Here is a 25,925-nt window from a genome sequence, read left to right as displayed (position 1 = left end):
GCGTGGAAGCTTGTGAAAGAGGCCCCTTGAGTCGCATTCCTATTGTGCACTTAACTGTTGTATGCCTTCGGGGCCAATCACTGAAGCTCCCGAGCCTCAGTTTCCGCATGTGTAACATAGGCAAGATTAAACAATGTTACAATGTCCTTCATGGGTTGTTCTTTTTAAAAAAAATTTTTTTTAACATTTATTTATTTTTGAGACAGAGAGAGACAGAGCATGAACGGGGGAGGGTCAGAGAGAGGGAGACACAGAATCGGAAACAGGCTCCAGGCTCTGAGCGGTCAGCACAGAGTCCGACGCGGGCTCGAACTCACGGACCGCGAGATCATGACCTGAGCCGAAGTCGGCCGCTTAACCGACTGAGCCACCCAGGCGCCCCAGCATGGGTTGTTCTTAAGACTGGTAAAGATGATGTGTTTGAAAGTAATTCATAAATTCTTGTTTTTTAATGTTTATTTATTTATTTTGAGAGGGAGAGAATGGGGGAGGGGCAGAGAGAGAGAGAGAATCCCAAGCAGGCTCTGTGCTGTCAGCACAGAGCCCAATGAGGGTCTCGATCTAATGAACTGAGAGATCATGACCTGTGCTGAAATCAAGAGTCAGATGCTTAACTGACTGAGCCACCCAGGCGCCCCAGTGATCCATAAATTCTTAAGTGCTATATACAAAGGAGCAGAGTCAAGGAGTTGCAACAGAGACTGTAGAGCCTACAAAACCTAAAATATTTACCATCAGGCCCTTTATAGAAAAGTCTGCTGACCTCTGCTCCACAGTAAAGGGGGAAGACTCCTCTTTTACAGTGGGCAGAAATCACATTTGATCAAACCTCTCTTAGAGTAAGCTCTATGCGGATGACTCATATCCCCTATCTTAGCCTGATGTGGAAAGTAAGTGTGTGGTTTATTCCATGGCTAATTGGCTTGACTTGGAAAGGAATCTGAAAACTCCTCAGTGCAAGGAGTTATGGCTCCACATTGAGAAAATGGTTGGGCTTTGGCTACAACCCAGAACAAGCATCCTGAGCAGCACTTTGGAGGAGCAAGAAAGCTCTTGCTGCGCATTACAGGAATGTACCATTGCTATAACAATTTAGCAACTCTGTAAGCCATACGATGCAACTCCTACCCAGTGTTCTGATGATCAGATACAGCTGGTCCACATCTGATCTTCCGGGCCACAGTGGCTGGCCTGTCAGAAGCTCTGCAAAAACGCAACCGGTAGCCCATATGTCTACTGAAGAGCCATACTGCGTGTCTCCCACAAGAAGTTCAGGAGCTCGGTACCATCTGGTAGCGACGTAATCAGTGTAGGCATCTCCTGGAACTGCAAATGCGTCAATCAGATCAGGTGGGTCACATTCTTGTGACACATGAACTACTCCCGAGAGCAGGTCAGGCATTCAGGCAAGCTTCAGTAACTCGGAGGCCACAGCACTCCTAACCGTTGATGCGGTGAGGCACTGATTGAGTAAATAGTTCCACTGTGCACTCGGTCAGTAAGTTCAACTCCTGGGGGTCCCTCAGCTAGTGAGCCTCTACATCATCCCCCACAGAGAGGCAGGTGGGAATGAGGATTTCTGTAGTGCAACTTCAGGTTGAAAACAACTTCCTAGTGCATTGTGAAGCCCCTTGTGTCTGGTGCTATCAGGATCCCGATTATGGACACACCTGCCTTCCAATGAGTTGTTGCAAATACAGGTTTTGCCTGCGGTGCAGTTCTAGATTCAGGGAGAAATAATGGTCTATTCCCCTTTCCCTTTGGTTACCCCCATCCCCACGACTGGGATGACTTCCCTTTTCGTAGCACTGTCTCTGAATCCTCTCCTTAATTTTCCATTTACTCTCCTAGTCTTACCAACTACATAGTTTTTCCCGACCTCTCTAGCACACAGGGAACCTTCTCCAGGGAAGAATCTGGACCCTCACTTTGGTACTTCTTTGCGAATCATTTTGTATTATTCTTTTGGTTCCTTTACTTCAATTATAAGTGCATGAAGAGCAGAAATACATCTTATAATTCTTTTCCTCTTCTCTACAAGGCAAAGCACATACGTGTGACATCCAATAAATTCTAGTGGAGTGGAGCACAGTTGAGGTGCAAACCCATGTCCTGGCTAGAAGGTAAAAGTGAACTCTTCCTCTCTGAATAATAACAACATCACGTTTAGCATACATTCAGTATCTAAAGTAAGATCTTATATCATTTCATAATCCTCTGCATTGGATGAGTCCATAAAAAATTGCTACTTATGGGGCACCCGGATGGTTCAGTCAGTTAAGCCTCTGACTCTTGATTTGGGCTCAGGTCATGAACTCACAGTTTGTGAGTTTGGGCCCTGCATCGGGCTCTGTGCTGACAGCACAGATCCTCTTAGGGATTCTCTCTCTTTCTCTCTCTCTCTCTCCCCCACCCTTGCCTCTCAAAATAAACTTAAAAAAAAATGCTACTTACTGAGAATTCGTGCAAACCCAAAGTCACAGATCTTGATTATTCCTTGCTTAGTTATTAGAATATTTTCAGGTTTTACATCTCTGTGAATACACTGTAAGATAACACTGGATCATTTCTCTGAGCCATCAAAAGGACAAAGCATAAACATTAACAATTAGTTTAAATGATAAACACAGCCTATGAGATTCAAACAAATACGCTTTTCCTTCATTTTCCTAAAAGAACGTTAGTGGGCAAATTTCCACCTGTAAATCTTACCGTAACAAAAGAAAAAAGTCAAAATGCTGCTATATAAGTGAAGAAATTGACATCATAATTGTTAGATATGAAAACTTTTTTTTTTCTTGGAGAAGGTGGTGTCACACAAGTATTTTTGCCACTTTTTACTGCACTCTACTTAAACCAGAAGACGTGAAGCCCTAGATGAGATTAGACTCCATGTAGCTCTGATAACTCCTGCCAGCCAAGAATCACAATCTAGGTTGAATAAGTATTGCAGATTTGAGACACTGGGAAAAGATCTGAATGATAACAACAACAACAACAACAACAACAAACTCGCTTAAAAATTGGCTTGTAATTAGAGTGACCATATTATTTGTTGCCTGAATCGGGACGTGTGAAAGGGGCTCTGTTAGTAACTATGCCAGGACAACAGAAACAAACCACAACTGTCCTGGGAAAGCTGAGATGTATGGTCACCTACTTCTGGAGCGACACTAAAGCCTTCGGCATCAGGGGATGAGAACCACTTATTCTTCCTCAGCACGAGCTAACCTGGAAGGATCAGCAGCTCTCCTGAGAGATGCCCACCCAGCACTGTCCGGGTTCCCACTGGGAGAGTGGGACACCACCGGGAGGCGCTGTCACCTCCGACAGGATCCCGCTATCCCTCTAGAGGCGGAGACCTTACAATTGGCTGCCTCACTGTAATGGCCTTGGATGGGGCAGGTGCCCCTCGCTGGATGTGCGAGGGCCAAGCTGGGGTAAGGATGAAGGCGGGCTGAGTGAGCCTCACTCATCGCTGTTCCAGAAATGGTTGTTCCATGTAATGGAGACCCTCTCGCCCAGCACACAACTCGGGCCCTATTCTTCAGAACTTTATCTTTCTGTGCCTCCTTCCCGAACAAACAAACAGCTAGAAATGATGTCCCTCTTCTTCTACAGCTCAGCCCTCATACAGAGCTCTGTCCTTTTCAGAGCACTTGCCCACGAATTCATTCCCGCAACAACCTTGTGACTGCAGATGGCCACTGACAGGGTCTCTGGATTAAGCGTCACAATCATCCACTCCTTTTGCCTCACTTCTCTGCTGTGCTGTCAGTCCCTTTATATATTCCTGCCAAAATAGCAATTTTGCAATAATTTTTCTTTGCTTCTATGATAGCTATCTGGGAAGAGAAAAAGCTGAGTCCTAAATTCATTTTAGGTCACAAAAATGGCAGTGGTAGTAGAAGCTGGTTCCTATTTGGTCTCAATTATTATCAATTGTCTCATAATTTATATGACTAACAGGAGAAATTTCTAGGTCTCTTTAAAGTCCTAAGGCCTTGCATATTAATTAAAAAAATACATTGTTGTAATATAAACCAACACAGTTTTGACGTCCGACCTTTTAAGCAACACGTTTATGAAACTCGAATTAACGCTGAGTCGTACTCACAATAGTTGGTGATTTACTAGGAACAGGTTATGTCCCTTAAAAGAGTTTGTATCATATTCTAAAACTTCTGGACTATGTGTGGCATTACCAAGCAAATGGGCTCACACTGACATTTGACTTTTGGCCTATTTAAATATGATTTTTGGATGTAATGCAAATCCATGTGAAATTTTTAGCAATTTATTTTCCAACCAAAAAATACAAAGGCAAAAACGAAGCACTGATGTGTCCCAAAGAAATAGAAAAATTATTGGTGTAGGTGCAGGTAAGAGAGACTATTATTAAGAGGAATAGGATGTTGAAGAAGAAAAAAGTAAAAATCCTGGAACAGTAAGAAATCCAGCACGGAGAAGGGGAGATGCTTAGGCAGACAGCATCCGCTTCCCCGCTGCAAAGCCACACTCAGTGCAAACTCTGCAGGCCTCTTGCAATCAGGTTACTTTCCACCAAAGAGCAAGAAACCTACCTGTCAGTGTGACAGAAGCAGGTCCTTTCAGTAACTTGGGTTGCATACACGGCTTTTAGAAAATGTTGCTCAAGTTGGGTCATTGTGGCTAATGTATAATCTCTTTTTTACTGGCTCACAAGCCAACAAGAAGAGGTATCCATGACCCCCAATGTTAAGAATCATCTCCAGAAACTTCTACAAATTGCTTCTTATACAACCTGATCGAATAATGGTTTTCTATTCTTTTTTTTTTTTTTTTAAAGATTTTGTTTTTTAAGTAATCTCTATACCCAATGTGGGGCTTGAACTCATGACCTGAGATCCAAGAGTTACATGCTCCACTGGCTGAGCCAGCCAGATGCCCCTAAATAATAGTTTGTGGGGCACATGGGTGGCTCAGTCTGTGGAGCGTCCAACTCTTGATTTGGGCTCGGGTTCTGATCTCATGGTTGAGATGAGTGTGCAGCCTGCTTGGGATTCTCTCTCTCTCTCTCTCTCTCTCTCTCTCCCTCTCTCTCTCAAAAAGTTTACTATTATTTGAGAAGATTGTTCTCTTTGAGCTTTAGAGATGGATACTGATACAGCAGTGAGGAAAGGGACCTCCTTCTTGACAATGAGAACGTTAACATTAACAAGATGATGATGGATGTTGCAGCCCCAAAGACACACGTCTTTGAAAGTCACTGTAGTTTTGTCGTTTTGAGATGAAGTTCTTTTTGTCTATTATATCAAGTATATAAAAATCCATGCGTTCATAATGATGCTCAATGGGTCACTTAGATAACTTATCCTGGCAATATTAAAGGGTAAGAAAGAACAAAATGAGTAGGTATTTTCTCGAGTCCGGTGCTTCTCAAAATTTAATGTGCACATGAATCTCCTGGAGATCTTGTTAAAATGCAGATTCTGATTCAGTAGATCTAGGGTGGGCCTGATGTTCTGCATTCCTAAGAGCTCCCGGGGGATCTCTGTGAAGCACACATTGAGTAACAAGGCCTCAATCCCTTATAACTTTAACCTTCCTTGTCTGGGTTAGGATCACCACTCTGGGGATAATAAGGTAGTCATGGTCTTATATATGACCTAACTCGTTTCCTTTGCATGCATTTCAGTGATAAAATAAAAAGATACACAAAGGCTTACCAGTGCATAAAAAAATGAGATAAACAGAGTTCAAAAGTAATTCCTATGTTGGAGGAGGGAAGTTTGTCTGAAAAAAATATCAATTTTTAATAGAGGTCATGGATTGGGGTGCCTGGGTGGCTTCACTCGGTTAAGCACTGACTCCTGATTTCAGCTCAGGTCATGATCTCCCGAAGCTGTGCATCGGGCTCCGTGCTGACAGTGTTGAGCCTGTTTGGGAGTCTCTCTGTCCCTCTCTCTCTGCCCCTCCCCACTTGTGCTCTCTCTCTCTCTCTCAAGATAAGTAAATAAACATAAAAAAAATAAAGGTCAAAGATAATTGATTGGAGGTTTTAAAGCTTAAGATATAGAACATGTTGTTCCAAGCAGAGAAATGATGGCAGTTGCATTGAGTTATAATAATGTTTGGGTTTGTGAAATAGTAAGTCACAATCATGTAGGTAAGTTGATTGACTGACTGGCTGACTGTCTGATTAATTCATTCATTCATCCAGTTATTCAATAAATATTTATTGAGTGAGAACCTTTTATATAAAAAGACCCAGGCTAGGTATTAAAGAGATACAGAAATCAGTCCAGATACTGCATTCAGGCTTATAACCTAGTACACAGGTAAGTGCCTGATTATATAAGGATGGGGTACAAACACTTATGGTAAATAGAATTTTTTAAAAGTCATTTTAATTACCCATAAGACTCCTACAGGAATCTTAGGTAAACTGTAATACCTCTGATATCATGGTGGGAAGCAACAGAGATGTGGTTTTGATTCAGCATCATCTTTAGTAAGTATTTAAAAGCACAGTTTGCATCGTGAAGAACAGGCTTATGTATTTTGTGAATACTATCTCTCTATACTTAAAAAAATTTTTTTTAATGTTTTTATTTATTTTGAAACAGAGAGAGACAGAGTGTGAGAGTGTGAGAGTGGGAGGCGCAGAGAGAGAGGGAGACACAGAATCCAAAGCAGGCTCCAGGCTCTGAGCTGTCACCAGAGTCCGATGCGGGGCTCAAACTCACGGACTGTGAGATCATGACCCGAGTCGAAGTTGGACATTTAACCGACTGAGCCACCCAGGCACACCTCTCTATACTTTATTAATACAAAATATAAGCTTCTGATTGATCCTAATGAACTCTTCATTAACTTCCTTACAACTAAAGGAAGCTTCCACTAAGTATTGAAATCCATTTCCATGATTTTGCATTCTTTTCCAGTGATCCTAGACAATGATAGACATTCTGCTGGCATTAAATTGACCATAAGGTAGTCTGTACCTTTGAGCAGGCACTGCCTCTGTCTAGGCACCAACTCAAAAGGTCTAGAGTTATTTTTTAAAAACTATCATTATAGCAAGAGTCCCCAGAAGCCAACTTAAAGAAGCTCCCACTGGCCCAAGATGGGACAATTTGAACATCAGAGAATGTGATGAAAGCAAAGGATTGAAACACATCAATATATAAAATCCATAAATTTGTTTTTAAAAAACTTTTTTTTAAGGTTTCTTCATTTTTTCAGAGACAGAGAGAGACAGAGTGTGAGCATGGGAGGGGCAGAGAGAGAGGGAGACACAGAATCTGAAACAGGCTCCAGACTCTGAGCTGTCAGCACAGAGCCCGAGACGGGGCCTTCGCGAACTCACGGATGGCGAGATCATGACCTGAGCCGAAGTTGGATGTTTAACCGACTGAGCCACCCAGGAGCCCCTAAAACCCATAAATTTGAAATGATGCCTGCATTCCACCCCAAACCCTTCATGATTCACTCTTGGAGGTTGTTAACATAACAACTTATCACTATGAGCACTGACAAGTAAAGGAAATAATCACATCTTTTTTCTGACGGTATTTTACAGTAGCCAGAGTCCATGAGGGTAGGTTGTTCTCCATAGAATTTGAATTCATAAATGCAGAAGAAATAATAGATTTCAAAAGTCACCATCAAACTGTCTTCATAAGACCTCCAAGGGGGTTGATACATGCTCAAGTTTGAAAACTATGGGTGTAAAAAACTAATAATGAAAACATTTTAGAAAAAGGACAGAGGAAGGGGGACTGTTAGAGAATAAAAGACTCAAGAAACATAAGAACAAAATCAAACTGGGGCGCCTGGGTGGCTCAGTCGATTAAGCGACTGACTTCGGCTCAGGTCATGATCTCACGGTTTGTGGGTTCAAGTCCCATTTTGGGTTCTGTGCTGACGGCTCAGAGCCTGGAGCCTGCTTCGGATTCTGTGTCTCCCTCTCTCTCTGCCCCTCCCCCGCTCACACTCTGTCTCTGTCTCTCAGAAATAGATAAGCGTTTAAAAAAATTAAAAAAACAAAACAAAAACAAAATCAAATCAAGTGCCATGGGGAGTTACACATCCTGCAAACTTATTTCAATTTAAATATGACCACAGGAATCATCAGCAGGATAGCAAAAGGAACAGCAAGTTTATACAAATTTTTAATTCATAAGGAATTAGTAATCTGGTTCTTACAGAAATTGGGAAAAAAAGCCATGACTTGCTTTTCCCACATTCTGTAGCTTTTTTCCTTTCCCTCCGTCTTTGGCTCTTTAAATAGATCGTTGAGCTATTGAGAAGAAAAGAATAAATTGACAAATATATTAGAAAATGTTACTTACGTTATGTTTGTGACAGAAATTAAGAGCTTGAAGTGTTTGCCATAATATACTTTTGATCATTCCATCAGCAACTCTGGCGGGGAAAGAAAATTAAAAAGGAATTGAAAACTCCAAAGCTGAAGCGTCAGGGCCAAGAGCTGGGAACAGAAATGGAATGCATAGGGCTTGTCATGGCCAACAAACAGGGTGCAAAGGGTGTGTTGGAAATACATTTTCTTAATGTGTTAATGAAAACTCCTTTACTATATTTTCATTATAGATATACAATTTTCTTTTGTAATTTAAAAACTTTAGATCTGCAAAAATGATACATGCTTATCACAAAAATCCAAACACTACAGACAAGCAAAAGAATACAAAGTGTTGACTCAAAACTTGCTACCCCAAAATAATTGCTGGAATGCACAGGCATCTGTGTTTCTTCAGGCATCTCTGTTCCTCTCCCTCTCTCTGTCTCTCTCTGCATTTACTTTTCATTTTTTTGTTTTTATTTTTCATTTTTTATTTTTACTTTTGAGAGGGAAAGGGCAGGGGAGGGGCAGAGAGAGAGGGAGACACAGAATCCGAAGCGGGCTCTGAGCTGTCAGCACAGAGCCTGACGCAGGGCTCCAACTTGCGAACCGCGAGATCACGACCTGAGCTGAAGTTGGACGTTTAACGGACTGAGCCACCCAGGTGTCCCTGCATTTACTTTTTAACTTTAATTTTAAATATATGTGTTCGTATGGCTCAACATTTAAAGAGTATAAAAGCATATCCGTGATGAAATCTCTCTCACACCTGGCTAGTCATACATTTCATCTTCTGCAACTCCCCCCACCTCTTTCAGAAACATTTTAATACATAGCGGCACAAATACTAATACGTTTACACCTATTTCATGGTCTCATTATACGGATGTGTCATAGTTTACTTACTTAGTTCCCACTGGTGAGCAATTAGGTTGGCCCAATTTTATGCCTAGAAACAACATGTCAATGAACATCTGTAATCATCTTTTTAAGTTAAGTTCTAGAGGTGGGATTTCTAAGGCTAACGGTAGGCACAAGTTACATTTTGATTCTGCAGGTAGGACCTGTAGGAGGAAGGGCAAACTGGAAGACTGACTTCCGAGGGTTTGGTGGTAAACACACTCGCACACGTGCTACAGTTGTTTTGTAAGTTTCGTACACCCGGTAAGCAGGCAGGTCCCCAGCCAGGGGAAGCCAGGGAGAACACAGCCCCCAGGAGGATGGAAGGCTGGATGCTTCTTGTCCCTGCAGAGCCCTGGAAATACTGGAAGGTATTTTCCATTGCGGAAATGGAGATCTGGGTAACCTCCACTCCATCTGGGACGAGTCTATTTCGTGTAGCCATCTCTGTAAATGATAGCAATTACATTCCCCGTAACTTTCTGCTGACATTTTGCCATTGCTCACATCACTGTCCCTCTGAAGACGTTTTCAGTTACATACTTCCAAACTACCTTCTCTAAGAAAGGTTAGACCCATTAACGCTCCCACCAAACATCTGCGTGTCGAAGCCCCTGTCCCCTCATTGTCTTGCCAACAGCCGGTTTTGCCAATGTTATGTTTGCCAATCTGTGGTTAAAATAAAAAGCTCATTTTGGTTTTCATTTCCATTTTACTAATTACTAGTGACTTTTAATTTTCACATGATTATTGGACATTACATTTCTTCCTTTGTGTTCTTCCTGTTCATGGCCTTTATGTCTTTTTTGACTGGTCTGTTTACTCTTCTTAAAATTGATTCATGAAGGGACGCCTGGGTGGCTCAGTCAGTTAAGCGTCCGACTTCAGCTCAGGTCATGATCTCATGGTTCATGGGTTTGAGCCCTGCAACGGGTTTTGTGCTGACAGCTCTGAACCTGGATCCTGCTTCGGGTTCCATGTCTCCCTCTCTCTCTGCTCCTCCCCCACACATGCTCTGTCTTTCTCTGTCTCTCAAAAATAAATAAAAACTTTAAAAAGTTTTTTTAAGTTGATTTATGAAGGCTCAACATACACTGGAGTCAGCATGTGTGCCGCAAATATTTTTATCCAGGTGTTGTTTGTTTTTCAACCCTATTCATGGAGATGGGGGTTGCTGGTTGCATAGTTTCAAAAATCTGAAACACAAGATGTCTTTTGCTAAATGCTTACTGTAAAATTTTTTAATTAAAAAATTTAGGATTATCGAATATCCCAAACACACCTAGTCATTCAGCTTTAATATTTTATCATATTTGGAAATGTAAATCCTATGTTTAGATCAATTTTTTAGAAGTTTCTATTTATTTTGAGAGACAGAGAGAGTGCATGTGGGGGAGGGGCAGAGAGAGGGGAAGAATCCCAAGTGGGATCCACCTGTCAGCGAGGAGCCCCGTGTGGGGCTCGAACTCACCAACGGTGAGATCATGACCTGAACAGAAATCAAGAGCCAGACGCTTAACTGACTGAGCCACCCAGGCGCCCCTAGATCACTTTTTACAAACTAAACTCATCCTGCAGGTGTCGCTGGTCCACACAAGACACCACCGTGTGGAGCTGGGGCATATATGGAGAAGCGGCAAGTGTGTGGAGGTGTTTTTCTCAGGGCAGTTTTCTGATCTCAGGTCACAATTATGGCGGCCTGTTCTTGATATTCACAGGCTGACGGCAGCCCTTTGACTCCAGCTCTTCTAATTATTAAGTATTATTAATATTGTGAAAGCCCCTAATTCTCAGTATTAAATCCCTTTCCACTGGAAGTATCTAGAGCCATTTCTGTTTCCCACACTGAATTCTGATATAACTTGATCTTTTTCCCCCTCTTTGCCCAGAGCCAAGCTGGAGACATCGCTTAAACGTTTTTGCAATAGAATAGTAGAGCCATTTTTGAGCACTATGAGGCACGGTTCAAATCCCTGCTTCCAAGTTTTATAACCTTGGGCCAGTTATATGTGCCTTCAGTGTTCCTCATGTGTAAAAATAGAACAGTGCCCTGAAAGTTTATTAAGAAGTCTATGCCCTAAGAGTCTGGGTTTTAGTATCTCCATAGGTTCAGGAAATGTGGGTCTGAGATCAGGTGAGGCCAGTAGATGGGACTCAGACGCTATACAAAGACAAGAAGAGCCTCAAAAGACTAACAACAGGCCCTGAGGTAAGAAAGAATGGGGAGTGTGGGAAAAGCAATAAGGAGGCCAGTGTGGCCAAAGCATGAGTGAAGAAGGTGAGGCTGGCAGAGGCCAAGTCACGGAGGGATTACAGATCTGGGTAGGTAGTTTGGATTTTACTGTGAATCTAAAGGAAAGTCATTGAAAGGACTCAAGAAGGCAAGTGGCATAATATGGAGAATGGATTTCTGGGGGCAAAGCAGATACAGGAAGGTTAATTAGGTGGCAAATTTAATAATGCTGGTGAGATCTGGTGATTCTGATTACAGTGGTGGTGGTGGAGGGAAGGGAGGTGGATTTCAGTCCTTGTGAGGGACCAGCAAGAGTAACACCGGTCCCGATTCATGCAGAAATGGAATGCCAGGTGGGATCAAAGGACGGCTGGCACAGGGGCTCAAGTCCTGGGATCGGGAAACAAGGTAGGGACTGGCAGGACCCAGGGTTCTAGCGTCGATAACATGGAATCAGACATGAACTAATGCCATAGGGAAGTCCCGAGCTCTCGCTGTGGAAGAGGAGTGTTTGTCTCATGGCATCTCACATCAAGTGTCATGGCGTGGCCCTACACAGAATAGTCAGCTCAGATTCCAAGAAGGCAGGTTCCATCACAGGCAACACAACATATATACAAAATACCAACTACAAACAAATACCACTGACCCTACAAAGAGAAGATAGTTATCAAAGAGAATACAGATTCACACAGTGCTCATTCCAGAAAGATAGAGAGTTGCAACATTATTCAGCCACAGGCAGCATTTCTCAAAGTGTTCTGAAGGGAAATAAAACCTTCTGAAGAAGTCAACTGACACTCAGTGTTTAAATATCATCCTCTGGGGGAGTGCAGAAACAGATATTGCAAGGAATAATGAAGGCCTCAGAGCAAAAACTAGACATCCTAGCTCAAGACTGTAATAAGGGTGGCGCCATCAGGGAATTCAGGCTGGATTGCTCAGGGGACTTCTCTCTCTCTCTCTCGGTCACTCAGGGGAATCCTGATGCTCACATCAGAACGCAGCATCTTTGTTTTAATTTGTTATATAACTTAATATGGGAAAACCTGATTTCATTGTCAGGACCCGAGATGAAAGGAGTCCTTCTCGGTAAACCCTTGCTATCCTAGAATGAAAGCCAACCTAATTACTCTGGTCTACCAGCCCCTTCACACTGTCCTCCTCCCCTTCTGTCTCCTCCCACATTCCCACAGGTACTCTGCCCCAGCCCCATCGGTTCCTGCCATTCCCTGAACATGCCTAGGCTTGCGACCCCCAGATCTTTGTGTTTATGGTCCATTCTCCTCCTTTCCCTAGGCATTCCCTGACTCCTTGTGCTTTCTTCCAATTCAAGGACTTTGTCTTGTCCCTTATTGAAGCTCCGGGGCCTAGAAAGGTACCTGGTATCCATTAGGTACTTAAACTAAGCTTGTTCTCTGGCACTTTCAGAAATTTTATAAACTAACACTTCGTAATAAATCCCTTTTTGCTTAAACTAGCTGGAGTGAATTATGTTGTTGAATCCTGACCTGCTCAGAATTCAATACCAGAAGTAGGTGTGGGCAAAAAGGATTGGGAATTGGGGATTGGCTATCTGATTTAATTAGGTCTGAAGGCAGGAGAACTTAATTACCATTAGTGACTGGAATAGATGGTAGATGGGCACCTAGTGATGAGATAATTGTTAAATCATCATCTGTGGTCATCTGGAAAAAGTGCCTTCTCAAGGCAGGGCTTTGGTGGACTGAATGTGATAGAATAATATGGGAAATGTAAATAATCAAAGAAGAGTGGGGTGTGCTGGCTCTTTCTAACTTCATGAGAAATTTTTAAAGAGGTCACGTTTAGGGCTTTTATATCTTGGTTCAAGGCACAGTTAAGAAGCCAGAGTTTCAATGCTTGCCCTAAAAGAACCCCTTTTTACTTATGTCTATAGGGCTCACTTTGTGGACCCATAGGAATACCGTGAAATGACTGAAAAATCAGACACTGAGAATAATCCTACAGGGTACTAAGTGACAACATAGATTTGACTTGTGTGAGTTTAATTAGTTTCTCGGTTAGTTAACTGAGAAAGAGCTATCTAAGCCTCAAGAATTGAAATGTGACTCTCGGAAGTATTCATATTACTAAGAGCACCCCAATTTCCCACCGAACATCCCATGCCATGCAAAGCAGTGCCCAGACTTGTATGATGAGGCTGATTTTGCCTTGACAAGAAGCCTCCAGTGTTCTCACTTGAGGCAGGTGCATGGCCTGGGGATGCCTCTTCTCAAGGCTCCTCCCCCCATCACCTCTCAAAGTCAGATTTCAGCATGTCCCAGGGGGCCTATTACAAAGTCAAACAGAGGAAAAGGGTTTGTGCAGCAAAAAAAGAACTATAAGATGTTGCTAATTTACAGTGGTGAATGCATGTAAAAATGGATTTCACTGATGTAGGAACAGACAGGAAGAATCATAATTTTAGACTGGGCTGATTATAACACTATGGGCAAACTTACTAGAGATTCTAGTTTCAACAGACTATCTGGAGCAGCTAGGAGTGGGTCTAGTTGATTGCTAAATTGGTTGATTGAAACCTAGACGAAATGGTTGTCTATGGCAATTGAAGTTGACTGCCAGAAATTCATTAGGAAAATGAGGAGGAGGAGATCCAAAGATCTGAGGAGATAGGAGTGTTGGAGAGGATTCTGCACATGCAACATGCTTATCTACCTCCCAACTGTGTCTCCTCAAAGTGTATGGTAGCATACCATGTATGTATGGTAGCATAAAATGGTAGCACCAATTTATGCTCTTCCTCGAATACGTAGCATGGCTTTCAGTTTTCTATTTTGGTAAAGAAGCAGCCGACCAGACACTTCCACTAGGTTCTTCCTACCACAAGAGTTTTCATTCCTTGGGTCAGAGTCAACTGGCTCTTTTTCCATCTGTTAGTGTATCTATTTCAGGTACCCAGTTAGGAAATGGGGAAATAATCCCAAGGATGGATTTGTGGATGTGGTAGGATGATCATGAGATGCATTTGAGTCAAGATTTCATTTACTACCAGACCTAATGCTTAATGCTCCCCATCCCCCCAAAACTGATGAACCACAGTGGCTTTCAAAGTCACTGGGGACTGGTTTTACCTCAGAGCATTGTCCAGTAATTCCCAAAAGATAGGGTATTTCTCTTTTCCCAGTGCACAACTGTCCTGTAAATGGCGGCAGACTACTTTAGGGCAGGCTGAGGGGAAGAATTAAATACATATGTGTGATGTCATTGTAGGGCTATGCTTCAAGGACAGCCGTCTTCCCTTGGTTCACAAGGCCCTGGCTCTGTGAATTGGCTACTGTGGTGACTCAAGTCAAGCTTCTAGTCCCCAGTTTTTATAGAACAAACGGGACTTTAGTGATCTGCCCATCTATTTTGGTTTCAGAGAACCTATGATTAATTAAAACATTTTGATCATCACTATGGCTCTGTTGCCTATTACAGCAATTCTGGAAACGAAGCACTACTACTTGGTTTCTGTCATCCAGCGATCCCACCATCCCCGCTGAAATCAGGAAGCCGTTTCAGAGAAAGGATCTCCCCACTTCATAATCTGGGACATGACGCTTGTGCAACCCTCACTAATGTATTTCTCAGTACTCATGATTCACTGCTATCTCTCCACCAGACCACACCCGGTCTCACGGGAAATTTTCTGTGAACAGTTAACTGAGAAAGAGAAAGAAATTCAAACCTTTTATGTGTCAACTATAACTCAATAAAGCTAAAATTGAAAAAAAAAAAGAAAGAAATTGAAGCCCTGGTTTACAAATGTACATAACATGCTATTGCCAGCCAGAAGTGGAGTGGACAGCCATAGTTTTATAAACCCATTAGTAGTTTTATAACATTATAATCATTTGTAATTTTTCTTTTGTATCTCTGGTTCCTCATTAGATTTTAAGCTTCCTGAAGGCAGGATTATTCCATTATACGTGGTGCAATGGGAAAGAAAATCCTTTCTCTGGCGGGAAGGCAATGTCTATCACATCACCATTAACTTACCCATTGTACTTACTGTAGAACACAGAATGGGACTAGATCGTTTTAAGTTTAACCAGATGATGCCAATTTCAGTTGCTGTACATCCGTGTGGTTTCTTTACCCGAGCAAATCCGACACTGTCGCCGTACTCAGTACTCGCTATGCCGCTGTTATCTAACAAATGCTTTTTGTGCTCCCCACAAAGTAGAGGACACCAGAGGTTCCATCTGGCAGAGGAAGCAGTACTTTCACCATCTTAGTGTTAAATCAGCTCTTCTTCATGAGGTAACTTAGTCCTCAGGTCTCTGGATGATCATCTCACCATCCCACAGCCCATCCCACACATCCACCACATCGATTGTCTCATGGCTGCACACCGTGACTTCCCCAAACTGCGAATTTACCCTAATAAACAACGGCTCAAAGAGGGTTGGTATGTATGTGGCCTGGTTGTTTACCTCTGTTTGCTAGTCACTGGTTTTACACTCTCCTGGCTGTTCTCTAAGTAGGTTTTAAGAAGGGAGTGGGGGGTAGGATTTCTCATTGTAAAGATTATGATAGAGATAGGGAAAGTGGAAAAGTTTAGAATATTCTAGATTAAAGGAAGAGCATCAGCTAAGTCCTACCAGCAGGAAAGCTTATGCATCATAGAGGGAAGAGAAAGATGTTTAGTTCAATTAAACAGGTACACGTGTAGTATGTACTGTACGTTTTATTTTCAGGGCCTTGAACAATTATATTTCTAAGTTTCAAAGGGGCACCTGGGTGGCTCAGTTGGTTAAGCGTCCGACTTCGGCTCAAGTCATGATCTCGTGGTTAGTGAGTTCAAGGCTGCATCAGGCTCTGTGCTGACAGCTCAGAGCCTGGAGCCTGCTTTGGATTCCGTGTCCCCCCCCCCTCTCTGCCCCTCCCCTGCTTGCACTCTGTCTCTCTAAAAAATAAAATGAGGGTACCTGGGTGGCTCAGTCAGTTAAGTGTCCAACTTTGGCTCAGGTCATGATCTCATGGTCTGTGAGTTCGAGCCCCATGTCGGGCTCTGTGCTGACAGCTCAGAGCCTGGAGCCTGCTCAGATTCTGTGTCTCCCTCTCTCTGCCCCTCCCCCAATCATGCTCTGTCTCTCGCTCTCTCAAAAATAAACATTAAAAAAATTATATTTCTAAGTTTTCTGAAAATGTAATTTATAAATTAACTTATAGGATGGCTGAACAATCTGTTGTCTAAGCCAATACAAAACCCTATTTTGTTCGCAATAAAGTTGAACTATGAATTAATTCCTCATTTAAACTGTGTTTTTTAATTAATTTTTATTTTCAGAGGAAAATATGTGCATTCACTAGGATATAGGGACAATTCAAAATAAATTTTCAATTACACTGAAAATTATGCTTTATAATCTCTTTTTTTTTTCACATAACATTTCATGAACATTTTCCCCAGAACATGAACTATCCAACTTCCTTATTAATGGGTTGGATGCATAGTGTTCCATTGTATGGATATAGCAAAGTGCATTTAACCAAAGCTTTACTAATGGAAAATTAGGTCAGTCCCAGTTTGTTGTTGTTGTAGTAAATAATGATGTGTTGAACATTCTTATGTGTAACTTTTTGCACCTATCTGATTATTTTCTTACTACAAATTTCTCTAAATGTCCTTTCTTGGTTAAAAGATGAAAACCATTTAGGGGTGCCTGAGTGGCTCAGTAGGTTAAGCGGCCAACTTTGGCTCAGGTCATGATCTCACAGTTCGTGAGTTCGAGCCCTGTCAGCACAGAGCCTGGAGCCTGCTTCAAAATCTGTGAACCTCCCCCTTTCTCTGCCCTTCCCCCACTCACATTCTGTCTCAAAAATAAATAAACTTTTATTTATTTATTTATTTATTTATTTATTTATTTATTTATTTATCTTTATTTATTTTTGAGAGAGAGGTGGAGTGTTAATGGGAGGAGCAGAGAGAGAGGGAGACACAGAATCCGAAGCAGGCTCCAGGCTCTAAGCTGTCAGCATAGAGCCCGAGGCGGGGCTTGAACTCACTAACCATGAGATCATGACCTGAGCCAAAGTCGGACGCTCAACCGACTGAGCCAGCCAGGCACCCCCAGGGAACTTTTTTAATGTGTTCTGTTTGCTGCTATATCCTTAGCACCTAGCTGGAAAAACAGTAGTATTTTACTCAAGTTTTTTTGAATGAATATATTTTCAAATGGGGCACTAATCTTTTAAAACATTTGATTTGCAAAATCTGCAAGTGAAATGATATTAATTCTTCATCTGGCAAATAATTACCTAATTTGCCACTTCTTTTTTAGTTTTGTTTATGGTACATTTTGTCAAAAGGAATCTCTAAAGCTGATATAATTTAATATTTGGCAGTTTAAGTCCCCTTTTTTCTTTTTAAAAAATTTCTTGATTTAGAGAACTTGCTTTTCAAGTTAAAAAAAAATCCCATTGGCATTCTGATTAGATTTTGTGCAATAAATAAATAAATTAGGGAAGCAATATCTTTATAATAATGAATATTTCTACCCAGAAATAAATGTTCATTTAAATAAAATCATTTATGTACCTCACTTAAATTTTGTAGTTGTCTTTCCTATGTAGAGTCTGAACAATTCTTTTTATCTTTATTTCTAAACTTTTTTGTTACTGATATTTGAATAAGATCCTTCTCCACTAGCTTTCCTAAAGTGCTCATTGATACAAAAGCGGTTAATTTTTATGTGTGGAATTTGGGGTGCTGTACTCATGATACTGAATTCCACTGGTTATAATGATCCTTTAGGCAATTATCTTAGATTTTGTAGAATACTATCATCCATATAAAGACAGTTCGATCTTGTTTCCAAAGTTACATATTCTATTTGTCTTTCTTATTACATTACATTGGCTAGAGCTCTCAGAACAGTGTTGCCTTATGGTAGTGACAACTGACTTCCTCATTTCTCACTTTAATGGTGGTTCCTTTAGTGCTGAGTATAAAACTAGCTGTTGATCTGAAGAGGGGCGTGTGTGTGCATGCATATGCACTAGGAAAGCATTTAACCCTACTTTGCTAAGGTTTTTTTTTTTTTTTTTTTTTAAGAATCAGGAAAGGATGTTGAATTTATCAACTGCCTTTTCAAATTTTATCAACCACATGTATTTTTTCTCCTTTAACCTTTTAGTGAATTATATGGATTCTAATTTCAGTGGAATCCTAATATTGAACCATGGTTCATTCCTTGACAAGACAGGCATACCTCGTTTTATTGCCCTGCTTTATTATGCTTTGCTTTATTGTACTTCACAGACATTGTGTTTTTTCACAAATTGCAGGTTTGTGGAAATCCCCTGTGGAGGCAGTCCACTGGCGCCATTTTTCCAAGAGCATTTGCTCACTTTGTGTCTCTGTGTTTGGTAATTCTCCTAATATTTCAAACTTTTTCATTATTATTGTATTTTATGGTGATCTGGGACCAGTGGTTATGACTCGCTAAATGTTCAGATGATGGTTAGCATTTTTCAGCAATAAAATATTTTTAAATGAAGGTATGTACATTGCTTTTTTAGACATGATGCTATTGAGCACTTAATAGTCTACAATATAGTGTAAACATAACTTCTGTATGCACTGGGAAGCCAAAAAATTCATTTGACTCACTTTATTGCAATGTCGGCTTTATTGCAATGATTTAGAACCAAACCTGCAATATCTCCGAGGTATGCCTGTAGGGAAGTTAGCCTCAAAACGCGTTGTGATTTATATTTGCAGATTTGTCTTCCTAAATATTTTTATTCTAGGCTAATATTCGTGTTCCTCTGAGCACATCCTAACTCAGATGGGAAAGGGGTAGCCAGCAGACACATCTTGGTAGAAAGAGGACTGTGTTTCATATTTGAAATTTGCCACAGTTAATCCCACATATAATGAAACCAAATGGCCACAAGAGCCTCAGTTTCTGTGTCACTTACCCTTTGGGGTTTCTTTCCAGCTCATTTAAAAGTGTGTGATCACAGTATTCAAAAACTAAATGCATTTTCCTCTTTCTCCTGAACACCTCAATGAGGTTCACAAGGTTTGGGTGCTTTAATTGCTGCAAAGGAATTGAAATACAAAGTCTGGTGATTTTATTTCTTATAGTACTTTCTCCCCGGATCCCTTACAATTTGAACAATAGAAGGCCTTGCTTACCATGCCCCGTGCATCTCTTGTGGATAATTTTATGATGGTTACTCACAAGAGGAACTACTCTTGGTAAGAATCATAGAAACTTCAGGTTGAAAAAGAAGATGTTTTTCTTCTTTATTTTTTTTTAATTTTTTTTTCTTTTTTAACGTTTTATTTATTTTTGAGGCAGAGAGAGACAGAGCATGAACGGGGGAGGGGCAGAGAGAGAGGGAGACACAGAATCGGAAGCAGGCTCCAGGCTCTGAGCCATCAGCCCAGAGCCCGACGCGGGGCTCGAACTCACGGACCGCGAGATCGTGACCTGAGCCGAAGTCGGACGCTTAACCGACTGAGCCACCCAGGCGCCCTTCTTCTTTAAAATAAATCCTTTAAGAGTTTATTTAATGTACCTGTGTATAGATGGTAATTAAACTGCTTGAATCTCTCTGGAGATAGCAAATAAAGTGCACAACTTAAAATACAGGCACTGATTCCACAAACACTTTCTGTAGTTTGTGAAAATTCTAAACATCCAGGTCATAAAATAACCTAAATAAAAAATTGAAGAAATGGAATTACTGAGTAAAAGGCTCTAAAAATTATTAATCCCCACTAAGTTTGCATATTGTCATGGGTTTAAACCCAGTCTGGATTTGCGTGTTGTTTTTCAGAAATACCAGATCCCAACGTTCAACTCTGATTAAGCTGCCTATTCTACGAGTCCCCACAGTGTGTTTTTACTTTATTTATCATGTTTTCATCTCTGTTCTTTGATTCTATTGTTCTCTCTTATGCTTAGATGTCTTATGTGCTAAATTCCGTCTCAAGCTGAAGGATTTCACAAGGCACCTGTTTAATGCTATGAACCAGAGGGAAAATTCTGCTGAAGATAATCCATCATAGAGTTAACTATATAACTTATCATCCAATCAGGGTAACAAGCATAAGCCAAGACTGTCCCAGGCACATAGGCAGATACGGTCATCCTGCCTACAGCTAGGGCCACTGTGTAAGTTAGCGCACAAACCAGGAGGCTTTTGAGAGCTCGTTTGGGGGTTGTAGCAGGGGAACGCAGCTACTCCTAGGCCCTTGACGGAAGAGCGGTCCTCCTGTATCAGGGAAGGTCGTCCTCTTCGGCCAAGCATGCAGCTCCAAGCTCCAAGATGCACATGGAGTGGTGAGGGAGGAAGAGGAAAACAGCCTAGCCAGCCGGATCAGCCAAACCACCTTTGGCAGTCCAGGCGGTGACAGATCGCCCTCACACTCTAGGGTGCTTTTGAAAGAGGGTGCTAACCAGACCGGATTCTGGGACAAAAGCTATGAATCAGGACATCTGATCACTCCTACTTACATATAACTCGTCTTCCCTATTGTTTTCCAGTATACAGATACATCACTTTCCAAACCCTCTACCACTTACTCAGAAAGATACATAGAGGGAACACAGTATTGTGTATACAGTAGGAGCTGCATAAATACTTTGCAGGCCCAGTAGCGATAGCCTCCTCTACTTTAGTACCTGTAAGCATGACTTGAAGGAAAAAAAAAAAATGAGTCTGCAACTATGTGTCTGCTGTTCAACAGTTTGGGAAAAAGGACTCCATTACATATTAAAAATATGTCCAGAGCACAAAATCAACTTGCCGTTGCCTAAGACAGCAGAGAGGCAAACGGGAGGAAACAGGTCACACAGGTAAGCTAGCTGCTTTGTGCTACACTGAAAACCACAGGATGGAAATGAAACAGTGTCTCTACCAGGAGGCTAAGGGATTCACAGATGCTAACCTGGTCAAACCCGGTTTGGGGTAGATGAGCAATACATATCCCCTTTGCAAATTAAATTAACTTAGCCCAGGAAAACAGTGACTTGTATCAGTAACACAGGTGATAAGGAGGACAAAAATCAAATCACATTTAAATAACAGGAAGATAGGAGGAAGGGACGTGAAGTTTATCATGGAAGGAAACTGTTCAGGGCATGCATGGGTATAACATACCAAAAGCAGAAAAGGGGTACGTTATGGGAACCGTCACCAGAGACCAAGCTGAGGTGGAATCTGGCTACTTTTTACCTTCAAGTCAAATTGGGGCACTGTGACCCAGGAGGTACTACGAGCATTAACCTTACTTGCAGTCGTGGGTAGGTGGGAGGTGGGGGATAAAAAAGCATTACTTTCATTAGAAAACAACCCACAGCCAGGTCAGACACACCCTGTAGCTTAGCTCTGTGATAAGTTGTCTGCTGACCAGCGCCCTCTGCTGGCTGCGAGGTAACAGTGAACCGGTTTTTATGATGGATGTACTTGAAAACTCAGTCGGTGTATATGAAATTATATTTTAAACTATTATTAGTTTTAGGAATCCTGCTGCAAATAATACTTGGAAAGTACAGATAATATGATCATTATTATCTCCCTTTAAAAACTGACTTCTGGGGTTTTCCTAAAAAAAGATGACACATGTCAAAAGTGAAGATCGGCTGTGTATTCTTGAGGATATAAATCACGTTTCTGTTATTCCAAGTTGGTCTCCAAACCTTCTGTGCCCCCAAGGAGTTTGCTGGAAATGCTGCATCTCAGGCTAACCACACACCTTCAACTCAGTACGTGCATTTTAGCAAAGTCCCCTGGGGATTCCAATGCACATTAATGTTTGGGAGGTGCTGCCCTGTGCCTCAGTTTCCTCCCTGATAAGATAAGGTGCTGGATGAGAAGTGTCGCTAGGTTCTTTTCTGGTTCTAAAACCGTAACATTTCTAGGACAGGAAAACACTTCCATTGAAGACTTATGAATCTTACGTGTCAAATCCTATCAGAGTAAAAACAACTTTAGGGGCACCTGGCTGGCTCAGTTGGTAGAGCATGTGACTTGACCTCCAGGTCCTAGTTCAAGCCCCACATTGGGGATAGAGCTTACTTAAACAACAACAACAACAACAACAACAACAACAACAACTAACTAACAAATTATTTGTGGAAAATGTGTATACATAGCTGGGGGAGATACTCAATAGTTCTAAGAACCAGTGGAACACAGGAAGGACCAACCCCTATGGATGCCACAGTCCAGTCCTGGGGGATCCTGTGCCGGGAGATGGTCTTCTAGTTGCCTGTTTGTGGGGAGGAGGATTGGGTGGGGGATGAGCGGAGAAAGGCGGGGGTGGGGGAGGGTGAACACTGGGATGAAGGGGCTCAGGACAGTAGATATTTACCAACCAGAATGGAAAGTACTTCAGGATCAGAGCTGCCAAAGTCCAAAGTGATAATCAACTCATTTTCCACAGTTGCTGATGCCAAGAAATTTAAGCCCAATCAGAAAAACAACACCACTTTAAGATGCATTCAAATTGTAATTTGGGCATACATATTTCATCCAATACCATGAGGTTATAGATATATAGAGAAAGTTAACCTACCTTCAACATACGTATTTCTCTTAGTGCGATTTTCTTAACAACAGGATCATCTTCAGATTCCACAAATTTTTTAATAGCTACCACTTGTCCGGAGGTTTTGTTTCTGCATTTGAATACAACCCCATAGGACCCCTCTCCAATCTTAGCTAATTTTTCATACTTTTCCATTATGGTTGAAGTGACTTAAGGTACTGTATTGATTGCCTTGCAGCACAATGTTGTACCTGGAAAATAAGACGACTCAGCTTGATCAAGTCATCAAGGTCAATGTTCTCACAATCTTTTACATAAAACCAATTTACTCAGGATGCCAGAGATTTATTTCCATCGATTAATTTTAAATACACTTAGAAAGATGTGAACATTATTTTGGCAGTTTAGTTGTCTTTATGTGGTCCTTTGAGCTACTGCAAAGATTTCATATATTTCTTTTTTATTAAAAAAATTTTTTTAACATTTATTTATTTTTGAGAGAGAGAGAGAGAGAGAGAGAGAGAGAGAGAAGAGAAGATGTGGGGAGGGGCCAAACAGAGATGGAGACAGAGGATCCCAAGCAGGCTCTGCACTGGCAGACAGCACACAGCCCAATTCAGGACTCGAACCCATGAACTGTGACATCATGACCTGAAGTCGGACACTTAACTGACTGAGCCGCCCAGGTGCCCCAAGATCTCATATATTTCTTATAGTGGGTCTGTATTTACTTCAGTTGAATTAAGGAATTCGTGGAAAGGAACCTTATCTAGTCTATTTTCATTATCCTCAAGTAAATGATTAAAATATGATGCTGTAAAATCCAACTGAAGGAACATTTTTATACTCTTGATTACATTGTTTCTCTTTTCTCTCCTCACCCATTTGACAAGGGGGTTTAGGAAGAACTGAGAACCAGACAAGGTACAAAGTGCTACACTTCCACCTGGTGGACAGAGGAAAGAGCAGATATGGACTGTCAAATAAAGCAGCCATTAAAAACAGTAACAAAATCTTTCCAGCTCTTGGCTCTTATATGTATGAAGGAACATATCCTTAAATTCTTAGCTCCCAAAGAAAAGAAAAAGCACAAAAAAGAGGACAGATTTCTCTAATTTTTCACGAATGCTTTCATATCCATAATGATGTCCATGGAAATATTTAATTTGTTGGTCCTGCATCACCCATGTGTGAATTTTGTGGTGACTGGATCACATGGTAAGTAACAAATAAGGCCACCATAATTAAAGAAATTAGTGTAGGAATTAAAAATGTAAAAATTCAAGTAAGTCTCAAAAATCCCACCCTACTTTATCCAGCAGAATCTTAATATAATCTAATAGTGATAATAAGAGCTAGCCCTTAAATAACATTGTCCTAGGAAAATCACATATAATTTGCACAACCATTCTATGAAGTAAGTGCGATTTTCATCCAATTATATGGATGAGAAAACCAAGGCAAGGTGAAGCTAGTATGGAATTAGAACCCAGGGAGTCAAGCTCCAGAGATCACAATTTCAATCACTAGGCTATACTGCCTCTCAGTTAATTCAAAAGAATACACAGCTTGGAGAACCATTTTATCCAGGTCTTAGTATTAATAAAATGTCAAGTAAAAGAGGTGACCCCTTTTCAGATTTCTCATGTTCAAATGAGTATCCTCTTTCTTTTTCTTTTTTACTTCACTAACATCTTTTCCACCCACAGATTGTCTCAATGGAGAAAGAAATCATCTACTCTCACCCGTCACCATAGAAAGACACAACTGGGGGAGTGTTTACCTTGGTAAATGACTATTACTAAACCATTTTACAATGCCTCATTTTTTTTTTTTTTTTTGTAGATTCTATTCTTTCTTATTACAGGGAGAAAACTGAAGCATACACTCTTAAATAACACATGGAAAATGAAAATGAAGCATACACTCTTAAATAACACATGGAAAATTCATCACAGATTATGTTCTGAAATCTCTATCAGTTATACTGTATTTTTATATAGGTATTATTATCTTTTTTTTTTTTAAATTTTTTTAACGTTTATTTATTTTTGAGACAGAGAGAGACAGAGCATGAACGGGGGAGGGGCAGAGAGAGAGGGAGACATAGAATCGGAAGCAGGCTCCAGGCTCTGAGCCATCAGCCCAGAGCCTGATGCGGGGCTCGAACTCACGGACCGCGAGATCGTGACCTGAGCTGAAGTCGGACGCTTAACCGACTGGGCCACCCAGGCGCCCCTATAGGTATTATTATCTTAAATCTGTTTATATATAAACATGCATAGATTTGTTCTTTAGCCTAGTTACAGGTGATAAAACAGTAGAAACTAGGAATTTGCTTTAGAAAGTTATCAGTATAGATCTTTGTGGATTTATGAACTTAACCTACTCGATAAGCCCTATGGTTACTGGAAGAAACTATGAATATGCCAGAAAGCTTACTCATGATGTTCGTCTATGTATTATGTTCCTATTTCCCTCTAGATAGATATTTTGATCTATTGATCTATGATTTTCTTTTTTTTTTTTCCCTAACTGGCTTAATAATGATTGAGTTCTCAGACTAATATTTAGATTTCTCAGACACATCAACCAAACTTTTGAATATGATAAAATAAAACACCAGAAAAATAGTACTTTACCTGTTAACCTCTCAATGGTAGCTGCTTTCTAAAGGGCTTATATGTTCATGGAAGATGGGTCTGAGCATGCAGGCAGGAGTTAGACCACGACAGAAATTCCTCAAAGGGATTTATGGCTTTAATTCCAGCCTACTAGGACTCTACCAGAGTTTTAAGAAGCAGTAATTTCTATCTCTTATCTGAGGTACAGCCCAACTATCTGTTTGATGACTATCTCTACACAAATAGAATCGTTTCAAAGTCAGTTTGTTCTAAGCCAAATGCCTT

The 25,925-nt window shown here is 41.1% G+C and overlaps 1 protein-coding gene across 2 annotated transcripts in view; it reads right to left on the bottom strand.

The window, feature by feature from the left end:
* CDKL4 (cyclin dependent kinase like 4) overlaps window positions 1-25,925 on the bottom strand; it is a 48,468-nt gene that overhangs the window by 12,524 nt on the left and 10,019 nt on the right. The window contains exons 2-6 of one of the 2 annotated variants that reach the window (XM_049652250.1): window positions 23,044-23,267; window positions 19,434-19,555; window positions 8,337-8,409; window positions 2,455-2,545; window positions 1,129-1,326 (exon numbers count right to left, since the gene is read on the bottom strand). In XM_049652250.1, the coding sequence (XP_049508207.1) occupies window positions 1,129-1,326; window positions 2,455-2,545; window positions 8,337-8,409; window positions 19,434-19,555; window positions 23,044-23,211 (652 nt within the window). In that variant the 5' untranslated portion in view covers window positions 23,212-23,267. Of the gene's footprint in view, window positions 1-1,128; window positions 1,327-2,454; window positions 2,546-8,336; window positions 8,410-19,433; window positions 19,556-23,043; window positions 23,468-25,925 lie in introns of those variants that run through there. The other variant, XM_049652251.1, reaches the window with a different exon arrangement.

The sequence above is a fragment of the Panthera uncia genome (genome assembly GCF_023721935.1).
Source record: "Panthera uncia isolate 11264 chromosome A3 unlocalized genomic scaffold, Puncia_PCG_1.0 HiC_scaffold_12, whole genome shotgun sequence".
In the NCBI taxonomy this organism is placed as follows: Eukaryota; Metazoa; Chordata; class Mammalia; order Carnivora; family Felidae; genus Panthera; species Panthera uncia.
This window is presented reverse-complemented; position numbering and strand designations above follow the sequence as displayed.